Below are 17,993 nucleotides of genomic sequence, written 5' to 3' on the forward strand. Positions count from 1 at the left end.
CACATTGGGCTCTGTGCTGACGGCTCGGAGCCTGGAGCCAGCTTTGAATTCTGTATCTCCCTCTCTTTCTGCCCCTAACCCACTCACATTCTGTCTCTGTCTCTCTCAAAAATAAATAAACATTTTAAAAATTTAAAAAAAATTTATAATGTTTATTTATTTTTGAGAGAGAGAGAGAGAGAGAGAGAGAGGAGAGAAGGAGTGTGGGTGGGGAGGGGCAGAGAGAGAGGGAGACACAGAATCTGAAGTAGACTCCAGGCTATGAGCCATCAGCACAGAGCCTGATGCGGGGATTGAACCCATGAACTGTGAGATCATGACCTGAGCCAAAGTTGGACGCTTAACCAACTGAGCCACCCAGGCACACCAATAGTGCAAGCATTCTTAATATGATTTCTGTTGACCCCTAATTGGACTACAAATAGCTTTTAAAGGGTTCTCGTAGCTTTCAGAAATTGTGGGAATTTCCCAAATTGTGGGAAACTTTTATGCCTAAGTGTTTGTGTGACTTCATTTTGGGGGAAAATGATGTTTTCCCCACTTTTGTTGACGAGTGTCAACAAATTTTATTACGAGTTTGTGACTTCCTGCTCACCCCAAATTAAGAAGCATTGGGTAGTCAAAAGAATACAGAACTTGAAGGTAGGGAAACCCAAATTCCTACCTCTCTAGACTTTAGCTAGAGGAAATCAATTAACCTCCTCAAAACCTACTTTCCACTTCTATGATACGACTTTTTGTATACTGGGGATATTATAGTACAAAAATCTCCAATAGGAATAAAAACCCAAGGAACTTTATGGAGGCTCCAGCAAAGCATGTGAGCATACTTGGCGCGCTGTAAAGTGCTATACAAAGAGAATGTAGTGTCCTGTTCAAGGGCCTCCCCTGTCTCTCTGGAATCAGGATGTGCCATAGAGGAGTGAAAAGGAAAGGCGCAGAAAAAATAACAACCCAGTAACTAACCAAAAGCATTTAAAAACCTCAGCGAAGATTCTTTTCAAGTTTGTGGTATAGTTTCAGGGTCTGCTATCCAGTGACCACCACAAAGGATGACCTGGAAGTCGAAATGCTTGGCTTGGGAGTATTACTGAGTGTGTCTGTACCCAGTAGGCAGACTGAAGAGGGGTTTCTTAAGCCCAAACAGTTCTTCACTACGGAACATTCTTTCAATCTTACCCTTCACCAGTGGCCAGAAGTTAGATCCAGTAGTTAATGTGAAGGCTTTGGATGAAAAAGCCATTGAGTGTGGTGGACTGGTTTTTCATGTCTGTATGCGAGTCAGTATCTGTCTGTCTGTCTCTCCAATATGTTTCTTTAGTTCAGAGTATTTTGCAATGGATTCACTGAGCTCATTTCACTGGAAGTCCCTCTGTCTTGAACACCATTCCTTCAGTCCTGAGAATCCCTTGCTTTTCTAAAAGATTCTGCCTCCTTTCTGACATCTAGCTCTAGTTTTTCTTCGTAAGAGCTAAGTTCAAATTAATCTCATATTGCTAATGTAATACAAGAATGCAATCTCCTTGCTAACACGAATAATACAGTATTACGGATGAAGCTAGTAATCCCCTTGACCTCTTAGCGTCTTGGATTTTTCTCTTGGGGTGTGTCTGGTGCTCATTTTAGATCTGGATAGTTCTCCAGGAGGTGAACTATTTGGTACCCTTTATCCTGAAGGGAAAGCTGTTCACATAATGCATTTGGTGTGGTGATTAAAGAAGTGTCACACCGTAGTGGCAAAAGTGGCACAGGGGTAGAACAAGTAGAACTTCACGTTGCCCACGTACCTGTTCCAGCTGATACCTAGCTTTTACATCTAGGAACATAGAACTCATTATGTATTTTGTATAAAGTGAAAATAGTGTGGACTATAATACTATATTAAAATAGCTGTGATTTAGCTGTGAGAAAAGCAACTTTTAAAAATATCTTTGGGGCGCCTTGGTGGCTCAGCTGGTTGGGCAGCTGACTTCAGCTCAGGTCACGATCACACAGCTCGTGAGTGAGTTTGAGCCCCATGTCGGGCTCTGTGCTGACATCTCAGAGCCCGGATCCTGCTTCGGATTCTGCGTCTCCCTCTCTTTCTGCCTCTTCCCCACTCATGCTCTGTTTCTCTCTCTCTCTCAAAAATAAATAAACATTAATTTTTTTTAAATATCATCTTTGATGCTTAACATCACTCATCATCAAGGAGAGGCAAATCAAAAACAAGTAAGGTATCACTTTATGCTTGTCAGAATGGCTAGAGTCAGAAAGACAAATAACAAGTATTGGCGAGGATGTGGAGAAAAAGGAAACCTCGTACGCTCTCGGTGGGAATGCAAGTTGATGCAGCCACTGTGGAAAACAGTATGGAGGTCCCTCAAAAAATTAAAAACAGAAACATCATACAATCCAGTAATTCCACTAATGGGTATTTTCTCAAAGGAAATACTAATTTGAAAAGATATATGCGCCCCTATGTTCATTGCAGCATTATTTAAAATAGCCAAGATATGGAAGCATCCCAAGTGTCCATGGATAGATGAATGGATAAAGAAGATGTGGCATATAAATACAATGGAATATATCTCAGCCATAAAAAAGAATGAGATCTTGCCTTTGCAACAACATGGGCGGACCTAATGGGTTTAATGCTAGGGGAAATAAGCCAGTCAGAGAAAGACAAATACCGTATGTGGAATTTAAGAAATTCCACAAAATAAATAAAGAAGCAAAGGAAAAAAAGGAGGGAAACTAAAAAACCAGACTCTTCAATTCAGAGAACAAACAGGTGGCTGCCGGAGGGGTGGTGGGTGGATGGGTGAAGATAAAGGGGATTAAGAGGCATAAACTTCCAGTTACAAAACAAATAAGTCACAGCGATGAAAAGTACAGCATAGGGAATATAGTCAATAAGATTGTGAAAATGTCGTTTGGTGACAGATAATGACTAATCTATTGTGAGCACTGAGTAATGGGTGGCGTTGTTCAAACATGTGTTGTATGTTTGAAACTAATGTAACACTGTATGTTAAGTATACTTCAATGAAAGTCATCATCTTTAAGTAAGGAATACACCTTTACTATTCTAATTATACTGTCAATTTTAGAAGTTTCTTTGTCTACATGTGTACACAGCAAAGTAGGTTTTTGATAAACACATATTGAACTGAATTTTTGAAAAGTCTATTGAAAGAGTTATATATATATACATATATATATATATATATATATATATATGATGTATTTTTCATGGATTCCATTTATAGAGATATACTCTGTATCAAAAGCCTTGGATATCACCAGTGTCTATAGAAGTAGAACCTGGAATACCAACTCACATTTCTACATGTGCCAATTTAAAATAGCATATGTGAAATTTTTCAGCCGGCAGATGTTGGAAAAGCATAATTCTCCGTGCACCAAAATATATAGGTGTCTGTTTAATTTTGAAATTCTATTCTTTACTCTCATCTTTCTGAAGTACCAACAAAATAAAACACACTTCTCTTTGGAAATAAGAATTATTTCATGAATTAATTTATGAACATTGAGTTCTTAACTAGATGAGAGCCACGGTCTAATCCTTATAATAGCCTCACGAGACAGGTAGTAAGTCTGTGTTTGGGATGTGCAAAAGAGGAACTTTAGGTTCAGAGGGGAGGGATGGACTGCTTGGATTTCACCAGCTAGTAAAGACGGAGCTAAGAGTCACTGAAGTTTCTACCTGGCACCCCTCTCTCCAGAATGGTGAACTGACTTGGGTCTTTTCATCCTGGCTCAGGTTGGTGGGTATGCGCATATGTGCACATTCAAGCCAGTCTCTGCTTTAGAGGCTCCGATAGTTGTAGGAGAGTTCATACTTTCTTCACGTCTAGTGGCTGCTGTGGGGCATATTCGGTATTCAGGTGAAAACAAGGTTCGGTTACCTCTCCTGTGTCACTGGGAGAGGAAATGCCTCCGATTCAGTGTCTTGTACTCCGATCAAACCCTTCTCTCTTTTTGCTTTGTGTATTCCAACATTCCTGTGCCTGTGTCTCCTTTGTAAGTCTTACCTGTGGTTTCCTACTTAAGCCATGGCCTAGAAATCCTGGCATAGCCCTTCCCACAAATCACAGCACAGAGACACTGCCACCAGGAGCAGGCTGTAAGGCTCAAAGTGATTTGGTTCAAAGACCCTTAGAGCAAGGAGGCACATTGCCAGGAGATGCAAAATGAGTTGGAGGTTTTGGGCATGGGCCCTCAGGACAGAGAAATCCACACCATGAGACCTGCCCCAACTAATTAGTTTCAGGTGGGTGGTGTCTATTTTGGGGCCCAACAGAAGGTGGGAAGACTGAGCGCCCCTGTTCCTTCTTGAACCCACCCCACTCTTCCAGTCTGAGGCCTACAGAGGTAAAGCCACCACGTACTTGTTTGGACTCCGTCTGTTCCTGTCTCAGGAAACAACCCAGAACTTTTTTCCAGTACTCAGGTCTCTTTTGTGGTGTAGGAAAAGGAAGAGGTTGTGGGAGTTCCCAAGGGACTTTGATGTCCTTTGCCGCTGAAGTTGAGGGCTTTGCGTTAGGCTCTTGGTTACCTTATGGTATGTTTCATTTCTCACCCTCATCCAGCCAGGGACAAAGGACCTCGTATTGCAAGCTCTAACCTATGGGTCTGGATGTTTCTTAAGTTATAAAGGAATATTTATTACTTCAAAGAGGGGAAATGAGAAGGGGGAAAAGACACTGTAAAAAGAGAGTGTGGCTGGTCTTTGCCTCAAAGGAGGAGAGGAAGAAGGGAGAGCTGTGTTGCACTGACCACTGCAAATCATAAAATCCCCCTAATTGAGCCAGCAGTGCAAACGGACACTCTATAAACACACCAGCAAGACTCAGGAAAAATCAGCCTGCACACAAGGAAGAATTCTTGGTAAAATGGAAAACATGTTTTACTCTCCTCCTCCCCATTTTTAGAAGAGGTAAGTCCCCACCAGTGGATACACCTTGCTTTTACCCTGAGGACAGTTGTCCTGGAGCTTCATTGCTCTTGTAACCAGATAAAAAGCTACAGAAATGCACACAGAACACTGTAAGGCCAAGCACCAGAATCTAGTGATGTAGCTATCATGGAATACCAGGCAAGGTAGGGATTTATGATCAATAGAAATTCAGCATAATATTGAGCTAAAGGACATAAAGCAACACTAGAATTGCTGCATCAAATAATTTCAACGTGGAAAATAAGCCCTCCCGGTCATCCCCCGAACTCTAAGGTGTTTTCTTTTTTGATTAAAGGATTTTCACGGACGAAACTCCCATAGTTTACTTTGGAAGACAGTTATATTGTTAATCAGCCTAACCATCTAGGAATATTCTTTATAAATAACTGAATATCCTAGGCCTTGGTGTTGGCTTATTTTTCAGCCATGGGTAGAGTTGGGCATATACGCTTGGGGCACCAACAAAACTTCGTCAGAACAGACGGTTCGTCAGCTTCTAGTCTCAGAAACCATAGACTCCACAGTAACCTCTAATGTCATAGTTCGCGTGCTAAGTGAGACGTTCGGATAAGAAGTTTAGGGGGAAGACAGGGTGATAGGGAAGGAAGAACTATGTTTGGAGCTAGGCCAGTTCACAGCAGTATGTTAGCTTGGTGAGTCTTGTCCACTTCTCCCACTTTGGAGATGTGGTATTGGCTCGCTGTGCAGTGATTTATTGTCTCCAGCAATGGTCCCTTTCAGTGATCTTTTTGAGAAATTTAAAGAAAGACAGGCCCAAGTGAAAAAGGAACAGTTGAAGTCAAAAATCTCAGAAAAAGATGGCAAGTTCAGTAGCCACAAGTTAATCTTTTTTCATCTAATGTTGATTTTTGGTGTGAACCTGGATATCTTTCTGTGCCTACTCCGTATTTTTCTCATAGGTAAAGGAGAAGGGAGCTCTTGCTTTATAAATGGTGAACTGAGGAAATGTAAAAGTAATGTGACACATTCCTCGATACCCCTCTGGAAATAATGGCTTATACCTATGTGTGCTTATGCCTAGGTGTGTTTCAGTAGACCAGGAGTGGCCACGACAATTTTCATTTTCTTGACATCTGATGGCCCGGTACTTGGAGAACATCGGCGGCCAACAGTGACTGTTCACCTGACTGATGTCAGTGGGAACAACCACTCTCTTGGTGAGTCTGACAATGGTCCCTTTAGGGCTGCTAGGGGGTAAGCCAGTAGACCCTGGAGTCAACTAGGCTTCTGTCCCTTACATTGTCCGGGACCCTGCCTGGAGTACACAGCTATCGAGAAGATAAAAATGAATGCTAGATATGGAAACACAGTGCTGTATGGGTGGCTACCATATCATTCATCTTATTTCTCTTCAGGAACCTATGAACTGTCATGCCAGCATAACCCGCTGGTTATCAATGTGAGCCATCACCCGAATGTCCTCTCCCACCATACCTCCTCAGTGCTGCTGAATTTCTCATCCCCATTGGTGGGCATCTCAGCGGTGGCTCTAAGGACATCCTCCCACATAAGTTCATCAACTCTCAATAACTGCATCCCAGAGCATGAGGGACAAAATCATCAGGGACAGAGGTACAAAGTCCCCTTTCTTCCTTTTTGTCTTTCTTTTTCTTGTGGCTGTGAAATACTACTATCATTTCCATACATATGATTTTGTTTTCAGTGGGTGCTTAATCACTAAAAAGTGGATCTAAAAACTACTAAAAACACATAAGAAACAAGTAAAGAACAATTTATGAAAGGCACACTTGGTTTTCGCATTTTGCTCTTCTTTTCTTAGCTGAGCATAATTTTTTATGTAAATATTTAACATCTTTACAAGGTCTTAAAATCTTTTTTACGTATAAAACCGCTGCCTTCACATCAGCATTGTTATATAAACTGCCAAAATTTTTCTGCCAAAAACTCAATGTTCCCTAAGCAATGTATATTTTTCCACTTGTTCCCACCTGGACAGTGTATGCAGCAAGTTGAACAATTAGTTTTCTTTTTTTTTTTTTTTTTTTTTTTTTTTTTTTTTTTTTTCAACGTTTATTTATTTTTGGGACAGAGAGATACAGAGCATGAACGGGCGAGGGGCAGAGGGAGAGGGAGACACAGAATCGGAAACAGGCTCCAGGCTCTGAGCCATCAGCCCAGAGCCTGACGCGGGGCTCGAACTCACCAACCGTGAGATCGTGACCTGGCTGAAGTCGGACGCTTAACCGACTGCGCCACCCAGGCGCCCCGAACAATTAGTTTTCAAGGCATGTCATATAATCAATTAGAGTTACATATGGAAATCAGGACTATGTTATCTACATGGGTCTTTCTGTGGACATCTGTGATTGTCATCATTTACAAGAGGTTTCCTGAACTCTCTGCCTCAGCTAGCAGAGAGACTATACTTTTATAATGTTGGTGCGCCCAAGGGTGGCCCGAAGGTGGGAGAGAGCATGCCAGACAACAATCTGTGCTGCAGTTGGGCTGGATTCATTCTATGAGTGGTCTCATCAGTTGAGTGGGACTCTAGGTAATAGAGCTCATTCCCTCAAGGAGTCAGGTGATTGGGATCCTAGTCACAAAAGCTGGGGTTCCAGGCAATGCTCCATCACCAAGCAGGAGCTCTGATACTACTGTGCCCCACCTAGGTATACCAGAAACCCAGCTTTGATTAGGGAATAGCAGTAGACATTAGTGTGTAATATACCAGTTATCTTTTGCTATTTAGCACATCATAGTAAAATTTAGTGGTCTATCACAGTTTCTAGTGGGAGGAATTTGGATGCGACTTAGTTGAGTGCCTCTGGCTTAGAGTCCTTTACGAGTTTGCCATCAAGCTGTTGGCCAAAGATACAGTAACCTAAAGCCCAAGAGGAGCTGGAGATTTCACTTCCAGGCTCGCTCATGTGGTGATTGGCAGGCCTCAGAAGATCTGCATCCAAGCTCAGTCACCAAGGCACTAGCGGTAGGCATGCTCACATAGGTGTGGCTCAGTTCCTTACCACGTGGTCTTCCTCATAAGCTGCCAGAGTATACTCTGACACAACAACTAATGATCCGAGAGAGAAAGCGGCCATGGGGGATGAGTACATAGGAGACCACCCCAAAGGGAAGCCAGAGTCTTTTTATAACATAATGGTGGAAGTGAAAATCCATTCCTTCTGGCATATTCTTTTTATTAGATGTGAGTCAGTAAGTCCAGCCTGTACTCAAGGGGAAGGCTTTGCATCATCAGGGCATGAATCACTAGGGGCCATCTTAGAGGCCATCTACCACGTCCAGTAATGGTGGCTTATGTTAATTGAATACTAACTGTGTGTGCAGGTATTGTTGTAAATGCTAGAAAGAGAGAAGCAATAAGGGTTAGAGTCTGGATGATGGACGTTGTGACGTTAGCTCATGTGCAACTCTTAAGTAGTCTCATTGAGCAAATGTCTTCACATATTAGCACAGGAATACAGACTATTAAAATACTGTTGTTTACCAGAATTCTTGCCTCTCTCCTATGTGTTTTCAAAGTATCTCCTCTATTGGCTCTACCTCTGGCCTCAAGCCATACAGAATTTCTTTCAGGTTCCTGAAACATGTGTTTTTGAGGAGCTTCATGCCTTTGCACATTATGTTCCCTACTTTCTTGAATGCCTTCCAGCCCTTCTTCTCTTCAACTCATACTTCATCGTCAGGATTCACCTTCTTCTGTGCAATCTTGGCAGATTCCTTGCCTGTCTCCATAGGGCATTGTACACAACCTACTCTCTACTGAAACAGCTCTCACGTTGGGTGGTGACTATTTATTTACTTGTTCTTTTCCACTAAGCTCCGAGCTCTCTCTAGTGGAAATTCCATGTGGTGTCTTTCGGCACCTAGCAGAGAGCCTGGCACATAGTAGGTATCAGAAACTGCGTTGAATGATAGTAACAGATTTTATCTCTAAATGCTGTATGGTACAGAACCGAACAAGCAAACCAAAAAAAGTGGTAGAAGTCATAGCCTCTCTAGACTCAAGGGACAAGAATTTCCCTCACCATCATGGCTGTGAAGTTCTGACAAAGAAGTTGATTAATTGTGATCACTGCTGCTAGTTCACTTATTTTCATTTGGCACTGTGGGGAAAAACAAGTTTTATATGCATGCATGCAAACCAGTAGAAATAGGATATGATTCTCCAGTTTACACAGAGTGTATCTGGAATGCAGAAACATTTCCAAACCACATGTGACTGACAGGAGCCATGCAAATTGGCTTTCCCTCCTAGCCAGCAAATCAGTGCAACATAGTAAATTTTGATATGCAGGGAACCTGAAAGATTTCATATATTTTCTTTGTGAACAGATTTAAAGTCCTAATCTCTATATATACTCTCAAAGAATAGGAGTATTTTTGTTTCTTTATATCAATCCCGACTGTAGATGTGGATAGATCATAATATGAAACCCTCAAATTCTGGGCATAGTGAGAGGGATTCCTGGCTACTTCATTCTTACCCCTTATGACCTGAATTCCATTAATACTAAAATGGGCAAGGGAGAGCTGACAGATGCCTGGCAGTAGAGGATGTGTTGTCCATTTCGTATTTAACCATTAATGACCAGTGGCCTCTCCCTCCTATAGTTCTGCATCCTTAAACCAGCCTGACTGCCCCACAGAATCTCAGCTGAAGGCGAATAAACTTGTCTGGCGCTCCAGTGATCTTCATGATTCTCACCTTGGACCCTTTAGCTTTGATCTGTCTCTTCATCTTGTTTCTTGTTTCGCTGTGATGGCTTCCCAATTTATGACCCTTGGGCTTAGTCTACTGGTAATGAACCATTAGTCTTGAAAACCAAGTTTAGTATTCTTGGTTTTGGCCACTAGTGCTCCCTAAGAGCTCAATTCACTCCTACTCTCTGGCTGTTTCTAGCTCTGGTCACTTTAGGGAGAGGTCCTGTGTAACCTGCCACAGCATCTCATGAGTTGGAGAATCCGGCAGACCCCCCCAACCATCCCAAGATCGGGTTGATGGCTTTAGGGAATGGGAACCACTTTTGTGATTAATGCATTAGGAATTGGAGTGTGCCCCAGATATAATCCAGGCACTAATAGGTTACTTGGCCTAAATGAGTGGATTTGCTTCCAGAAATCTGGACTCTAATTTAATCAGGACTCTTGTTATCTACTTTGGAAATTCACATAATCAATTCTAGAAGAATTTACAGATAGACAAGAATTGCTGATGGGTGTGTGTTTTCTCCTACAACAGAATTTTATTCTTCCAGTTACATGAACAAAATATAATGGAGACATTGATTGTAACTTCTCTGCCCCTCCAGATGGCAGTAGATTCGTCAGATCCCCCAGTGTTGAATCTTCTGAAGATGACCTTCGTCTTCTTCTCCAGGGCCTGGCTGATTACAATGGTTGAAACTTCTGACCGCTCCTCTCTTTGCAACTTTTGCACTTTCCCTCTTAATTGATTTTTCCATCTACCTTCTCTATAAAAGGTTGCAGTGTAATCTCCCAAATAACTGTGCTTCCCTAACTTTTCCTTGTATTTCAAGCAGTTCTGGATTTTTTATAATTTGATGTTACAGAATTCTGTGCATAGCTGCTTGTGACTCTTTTATCTTTATTAAGATCATACCTTGTGCCAGCCCTTTTGCCCCATTAAATGCCTTTGGCTTTGTATTCTACTTTGTCTGGAATTTAAATTTCCATTCCTGCTTTCCATTTGTTTATATTTATTTGATAAATATTGGCATTTCTTTTATTTTTAACATTTCTCTGTCTTCACTGCCAATGAGCCCAGGGCAGATTGTTGCATGGCAGTTTATTCTGAAAATTTATTTCATGGTCCCCAAGCCTCTAGAAGCCTTAGGACCCTGCAGTGTTTTTACCTTTGGAACATTTATCTTCTGGGATTCCATGGCCTTTGCCAGTGGCTCTCCCCCAACCCCCACTCTCTCCCATCTCACTGGACCAAGACCCTTATCCTTCCTGACCTGATGTCTTGAAGTCAGGAAAGGCTGATGAGGACTGATGGATAAAGAACAGATTTATGACCCCTGAAAAGCAGTGCCCAGTTTTCCGGTCTCAAGAGAAGCCAGAGAATGAATAAAGAATGACCCTTTCCCTCTCTTCTTTTAGTATGGCTCTATTCCTTATTTGCTTTTTTTTAGGAAAAAAAAATACATACTTTGGCTTCCAATGATGTTTCTCAATTCAACTCCCAATACATTTTGGAATCAGGAGGGAATCCACACAGATTCCAGCTGTCAGTCTTGGTTTTTGATATTGATAAGAGTTTTCATATTTTTTTCTGTATTGTCGGAATTTAAGTGGGAAGCCGGGAAAAATGACCTCATAGCATTCTTGTGAGATTAACCAGGAATGATCCATGCGGAGTCTGTCGTTGCACCACGTAGCCCCGGGCAGGAGCACCGCCCATGGTGACTTCTACACCACTTCTCATCTTTGTTTGTCTCCATTCTTCCTTCTACAAGGTGTGCCGCTAGCACTTTGTTGCTTCCCAGCTCTAAATCCACTCGCAGCATGTGAATGTGTAATGCTAGAACAGGATTTCATTAATATTTGTCCTTTGTTGGCTAATGCCACGTTCAGTTTTGTCAGGAGAGGGTTATGGAGAGACAGTGCAGGAGGAAGGGCTTGGCTTCCCGCTTTCAGTGCATGTTCTTCTCTTTTGCTGCTATGACATGACATGTGGTGTAGAGAACAGCTTCCATCAAGTATCGCAGCCACTTGGGCTCCCAGAGTACTTTTTTCCGGTTGGCTCTTCATCACCCTTGACCAAAGGTAATGCTTGTTAGGTATCCTACTGTGTATTATGGATTGCCAGCCTCCCATTTCTCATTGATAAGGAGCTTCACATACTCAAGTCCATAGGTACAACCAAACCGATCCCCAAATCCTACCTTTGTGAATCTATCTCCTGGTACCATTTATAGTTCCATTGTATGCCAGTCAGGGTCCAGTCAGGACATAGTAATTAGAATAGGGGAAGTTTAATATAAATAATTATTAACTACAAAGGATTAGCTACTTGGGGGTAAAGAGGTCCCTAATGACTAGAAGAATGGTGGGTAAAGGAAGCAACTATTCCATTTAGGGACAAGGGAAAAGTATCGGAGGAAGGAACAAATGTGGAAGTCTCCCCACCTTGGGCTGTGATTTGGATCTCATTAGGGAGGGCGCAGAGAGAGCACACTGGATGATAGGGAAGTTTGCGGAGGTTTTGTGGGCTGGACCAGCAATCAGGAAGCCACCCACTGGGGTGCTGATCAAAGCTTATTAGGAAGCTCCTACTGGGTCCCTGTTGGGGCTTCTAGGAAGCTGCCATTGGGTAACTGCTGAAACTTTCTGGGAAGTCATCCGCTGGGCATTGGTGAAATGTTCTGCGAAGTCAGTCACTGGGGTATCTTTGAGACTTGCTGGAAAGCTGCTCTAGGGTGCTGGCGAAACTTGCGGAGACGTGCAGGGTGTCGCGGAAACTCGTTATGTGGTGAGCACCATTGGATTGACGCTCTGTCAGACATCAAGTGCAGCAGAAGCTGGGAGAGGAAAGCGCGTAGAAACCAAGAAGAAAAGCCCCTTCTTCCTCCAAGTCTCTCCAGTTAACATCTACTGGGAAAGCATGACATCACACTAACTGGCAAAAGAGCACGGTGAATCTCTAGTATCACAAAGCGGCAGGAAAATTCTTGTCAGATAACCCAGAAGAAATCCCTTTGTACTCTTTGCCTTTTCTGTTCCAGTTAAGATTTCCGTTAAGTCCCTGGTTTGAGTCCTCAGACCACATTTCAATATAACTTCTAAATAGATTGACCTAACTAAAAATGCATATTTTCTTTTTTTAATGTTTTGAACTTCTCTTAAGTCCAAGGCAAACTTGAAGTATAAATACCTCATTAACTTATTCAGTATAAATACACATTCTGATTGAGATGGAAAACAAGTAATAGATATTCATAAATATAAAATTGTAGTGGGTTCTGAGGTTTACCTTAAACTATAGCTTATCAATGCCAAGTATTCTAATCTAAAATTAAATGGGATATTAATCTTTTCAAATGAATGTCCTTGTAGAAACCTGAGTTCTTTCTTCTGTCTCTTGTTCTCATGCTCATTTTTTCTTGTTAACTATATATAGTCATGCTTTGATCCTTTTTATTGCTGTGGATAACTGAAAGTAGACTCGTGTGACAATTTAAGTCTAATAGAGTAGATATGTGTGTGAGTGTAAGCATACACGTGGATGCGTTGTTGTATTTTTCCTCAAGTAGAAGAAAGTTTTTGAAAAGTTTTACATACATTGATTTGTAAAACCACTTATTCTGTATGGTGTGTGTGTGTGTGTGTGTGTGTGTGTGTGTGTGTGCGTGCGCGCATGTGTGTGCATGTATGTCTGTGTACAGAAAGAGATGGACTATTCCTTATTCAAAAATACTTACTATTAAGTGCCTACAATGTGCCAGGAATCATTTTTCAGTTGAGGGAACTAAGACTCAGAGTCTTAGTCCAAATTCACCTTATTTGAGATTAGCAAAACTAAGACTAGAATCTAAGTAATTGGTTTTTAGTAAAGGAAAGTTCTATTATACAAATGGAAAACTGTTTCACAAATATACCCATGTCTTACTATCATCCAAGAAACCCTGCCACCCTCCCTCAAACTATATTTGGGAAAAAAGCACAAGGGAAGAACAATGATTCTAAGAGCAAGGTCTTCTCATAGAAATTCCCCTGTCTTGGTAGATGGATTATCTAAGCAACCCTCTTACCAGAGGATGTCCCCTCGATTGTCCATTATCTAGTTACACCACATCCGTTTTATCAGCAATCCACATCCATCCGTATCTATTCCCAAGTCATTTTCCCTTATTATAAGCCTAAGCCACCTTCAAGGCCGCCTTCTCCATGGCTCAACTGGAATTATTATTCATTAAAGTTTTAAAAATTTATATTCTGATTCTTTTCATAATGTTATATAATTGAGAGTTCATTGTTGTAGCAATTTTGGTCTAGTAACGTGGTTTATATATATTGTAGTGTGTGTGAGTGTGTGTGTGTGTGTGTGTGTGTGTGTGTGTGTTTCACTTTATGCAAGACAATTTTTTGGAAAAGGTTCATGTGTATTGATTATATAACTAAATTTTAAAATGATTTAACTTTTTAAATGATTGGGCCATTCAAAAGGGTACTGTTTTTTAAGTAAAAAATATTTTTGTAAAGAGCACTGTCATCCCCAGATTTTTTCTACTTTCTTTCTTTTTCTCTTTTCTGCATAAATCTGCATTTTCTCTATTTACTTAGAGAAAACTACGCATGAACACATAAAGTCTGAGTCAAGAAAACGTAATGAACACACATACTGTGCTCTTGTATGAGTCTGTATTCAAAGCAACAACTCTTAGAATTTACCTTTTGCATTAAAACATTTGCTATTAGGCTGTTATTGTGGATACGTGTTGGAGTTCAGCCTCTGACTCTCCTATACTTAATGTAAAAATACACATACACATAATTAACATACCTGCCACATTTTGTCAACCATGCTTGTGTAAAGAAGACGATCAGGTGATTTTAAAATTGGGTAATCCCATGGGGCACCTGGATGGCTCAGTTGGTTGAGCATCTGACTCTTGATTTTGGCTCAGGTCTTGGTCTCATGGTTTGTGATTTCAACCCCTGCTTTGGGCTCTTGCTCCAGCAGTGTGGAGCCTGCTTGGGATTCTCTCTCTCTCTGCCCCTCCCACACACATGAGCTAGCTAGCTCTCTCTCTCTCTCTCTCTCTCTCTCTGTCTCTCTGTCTGCCTCTCTCTTTCTCTCTCTCTCAAAATAAATAAGCTTTTAAAAATGAGTAATCACAGAACAATGTGTATCTGGTTTGGTTGGGAAGGTCTCAGGATGCATAACACCTGCAAATTTATGGACATGTGTACTAGTTTAGTCAACTCTGTTGTCTCTGGCAGTCTCTAAAGATTCTGTTTCCTGAAGCTGGGGCTGCAAAACTGAATAATCCAGGGAGAAAAATCAATTAGTTATCCCTAATTTCCTGTCTGCAACTTATGAACTTTGGTAACATGAGGGGCAATGCTATCTCAGGCTGACTTACCCTAGTTACCTCGTCTCTTTTGACTTCCCTTTCAATGAAACCCTCGTGCTGTGACAAAAAAGATGGCTTTGGCCTTAGAAAGTTATTCTTGAGAAGATAGAGGTGTTGCCGAGAAGAGAGAGCTTGCATCAGTGAGTCAAGTACAGAAGATTTCTGGATCACCCTCTGTTGTCCTTGGAAAATTCACTATAGATATGGAATTCTGGTTGGGGGTGGAGGGATGTGGTAGAAAAGAGAGCAACTTTTCCATAGAACTTCACTTTTATGACTTTAATTTTTTCTTACATGTATTTATTTTTGAGAGAGCACAAGTGGGGGAGGGGCAGAGAGAGAGGGAGACACAGAGTCCGAAGCAGGCTCCAGGCTCCGAGCTGTCAGCACAGAGCCTGATGCGGGCCCAAGCCCACGAACCGCGAGATCATGACCTGAGCCGAAGTCAGATGTTCCACAGACTGAGCCACCCAGGCGCCCCAAACTTCACTTTTATGACTTTAAAATCCCCAGAGAAGTTCTGGAAGGAAGCGGGTGTGTTTTCCATTTGGAAGATGTTGGGATTCAGGTGTCAAAATATTTCTCCTTGGTTATTCTGTAGATTCTGGGTAGATCTGGGTCTAGATTACAAGGCCTCCAAGCCCCAGTCCAGGGGCATGCAGCCAGAGCACAGCTCAGTGCCTTGGCATTCCATCCCCGCTGTAATCAGTTTGTGAGCTTGGCCTTGGTAATAGGATCATTCCATCTCTATTATCCGTCATTCTGCTTCATGCTTCATTATTCCCTGGAACCCTCATTGCTGCTGCTTTACCGATTCCTATTGTGCTTCAGTTATTTGGAGCTCAGATTTGAAATGCCAACCCTTTCCCTTCCTTCTCTGCCTGGATTGGGCCTCTGTAAACCTGCCGGGCCTCTCCTTCGCCTGCTCATTTCTATGTAGAGCATTCAGATATCCCCTCACTTTTGATAGCTTCACAAAGTGAAGAGCTCCTTTCTTTCTTTCTCTAGGGGCTACAGGTGAGAGCATTTGTGTTGGCTCCTCATCTTTTGTTTGTAGCAGAGGGGTTGCTTTTAATATTCCAGGATGATGGGAAGTGTTCTCTCTTGCTGGGAAAGGCACTATAGAAATGAAATATGTATTGCATTTCTACTCTTTTGATTATCTTCTTCCCCAAAGCAGTTTAGCAAATTAACACTGAATCTGTTTTTGTTTCTTAAGCAAAGAAAGAATTATAGCTGCTCAATTGTTCCCTAGGTTTCTTGCCTAACTTCATTTTCCCAGAATGATTTGTCCATAAAATAAGAGGAAACGAGGAGAATCCGCTGGTGAGGGTTCTGATTCTTCTGGCCAATGACGGATGGCCTGGTCAACAATAGTCTGCTTTGGGAGACATAGTCAGCTGTTTGAGTCTCTTTGACTATTTGTTCTCAGGGGTTATAGAGGAAAAATGAAAAGGTCGTGGACTTAGTCTCATTTAAGTGTTGATGGGTGCATGGCTAGACTATTCTAGAAAGTGTTTATTAAAATACTACCTTGTCTGAGATGATTCTTGGTGGGATGCGGTCTTAGAACTGGTTAGGTAGCAGCTTTTGGTCAAAAGTTAGGAATAGGCACAAACAACTTACGAAGACTTGGGGTCTACCTCTAAGGAATAGGCTAGTTTCAAAACAATAATTTTGAAAAAATGACTCCTCCATGTCTTATCATGGTGTCTGAAATTCCACCATTAGGAAATATTTTCTTCAAGTCTTGGTGATCTCCAAAAGTCTCTTTAAAATAGTAAACAGCTATTTAATAGAAGTAGAAGTGTTGTAAGCTGTTATCAATTTTTTATAGCAGAACCATTCTCTTATGGACCTTGACAATTCAAAAATAGACCAGGGCCCTGCTGAAATGCAAGTTAGGGTAGGCATCTGGAAGCTTGGGGCAGTATGAAAAATAGAAAAAGTGGTTCTGCAAAGAGCGTTGAGTTTAAAATGTCACCTGCTTCTCAATTTTGCTCAGGGCTGGCCCTGTCCTTATGGTCTATATTCATAGCAGCTGGCGGAGAGAGCACAGAAAATAAAAACAAACCAATATTTTCAGGATTCTGTCATTTTGCCAGCCTGCCAAGTAGACAGACACTGTTGATGGATTTGACCATAAGTTCTGGTTGGAATGACTCTCAAGCCATGTCTGGTTCTGTGTAGCTCTAACCATGGAGGCAGAGGAAGTCTGGGATTGAAGTGGCAGCAAGCCCAACGTCCAGACCCCTGTCTCCTGCTGTTGGCTACATCATCAGTTTCATCACCTGATTTTAGGACAGTCCCTTCCCTTCTTTGGGCCTTCATTTCTCTATAAGCACACAAACCGGGGACGTTGCAAGGCGTGGGAGAGCTAGGAGGAAGAAAAGAACAGAAGGGAGTAACATTCCAAATCTGATGTCAACCAAGGACTGACAAATCCCCGGATTATGAGATGATGGGAACAACGTGAAGCTTCTGTTGGGGAGTCCAGAAACTTTCTGGGGAAAGGAAGCCAAGGGGGAGAGGGAGATTCCCAAAGGGGCCCAGCACGTGTATTATGTTCTACTTCTGCGTTATTATGGTATTTGGTCTTAGTCCACGGTTCCTGGCTCACAGCTCCCAAACCCTTGGAATTTCTTAAGTGTTGAGAGTGATAAAGGTGTCTTTTGTTATGTGAATGAGGTGACTTTTGGAAAAACACTTCAGGATGGGGCTGGTTGTCTGTGAAGCCAAACACATGATTAGAAGGTTAGAACTTTCAGTCTTTCCCTCTGACCTCTGGAGAGTGGGAAAGGGCTGAAGGTTGAATCAATCAACCAAGCCTATGTAATGAAGCCTCCATAAAATTCCAAAAGGCTGTGTTCTGAGAGCTTCTGGGTTGGTGAACACATGGAGACTGGGGAGGGTGGCACGCCTGGAGA

At 41.9% G+C, this 17,993-nt stretch overlaps 1 protein-coding gene across 3 annotated transcripts in view; it reads left to right on the top strand.

Annotated features, from left to right (window-relative positions):
- Window positions 1-17,993, top strand: part of PAPPA2 (pappalysin 2) — a 272,063-nt gene that overhangs the window by 159,402 nt on the left and 94,668 nt on the right. For all 3 annotated transcript variants that reach the window (XM_047841337.1, XM_047841339.1, XM_047841338.1), the window contains 2 exons: window positions 6,006-6,141; window positions 6,340-6,556. In XM_047841337.1, coding sequence (XP_047697293.1) covers window positions 6,006-6,141; window positions 6,340-6,556 — 353 coding nt within the window. The remainder of the gene's footprint in view (window positions 1-6,005; window positions 6,142-6,339; window positions 6,557-17,993) is intronic.

Source organism: Prionailurus viverrinus, chromosome F1 (assembly GCF_022837055.1).
Source record: "Prionailurus viverrinus isolate Anna chromosome F1, UM_Priviv_1.0, whole genome shotgun sequence".
In the NCBI taxonomy this organism is placed as follows: Eukaryota; Metazoa; Chordata; class Mammalia; order Carnivora; family Felidae; genus Prionailurus; species Prionailurus viverrinus.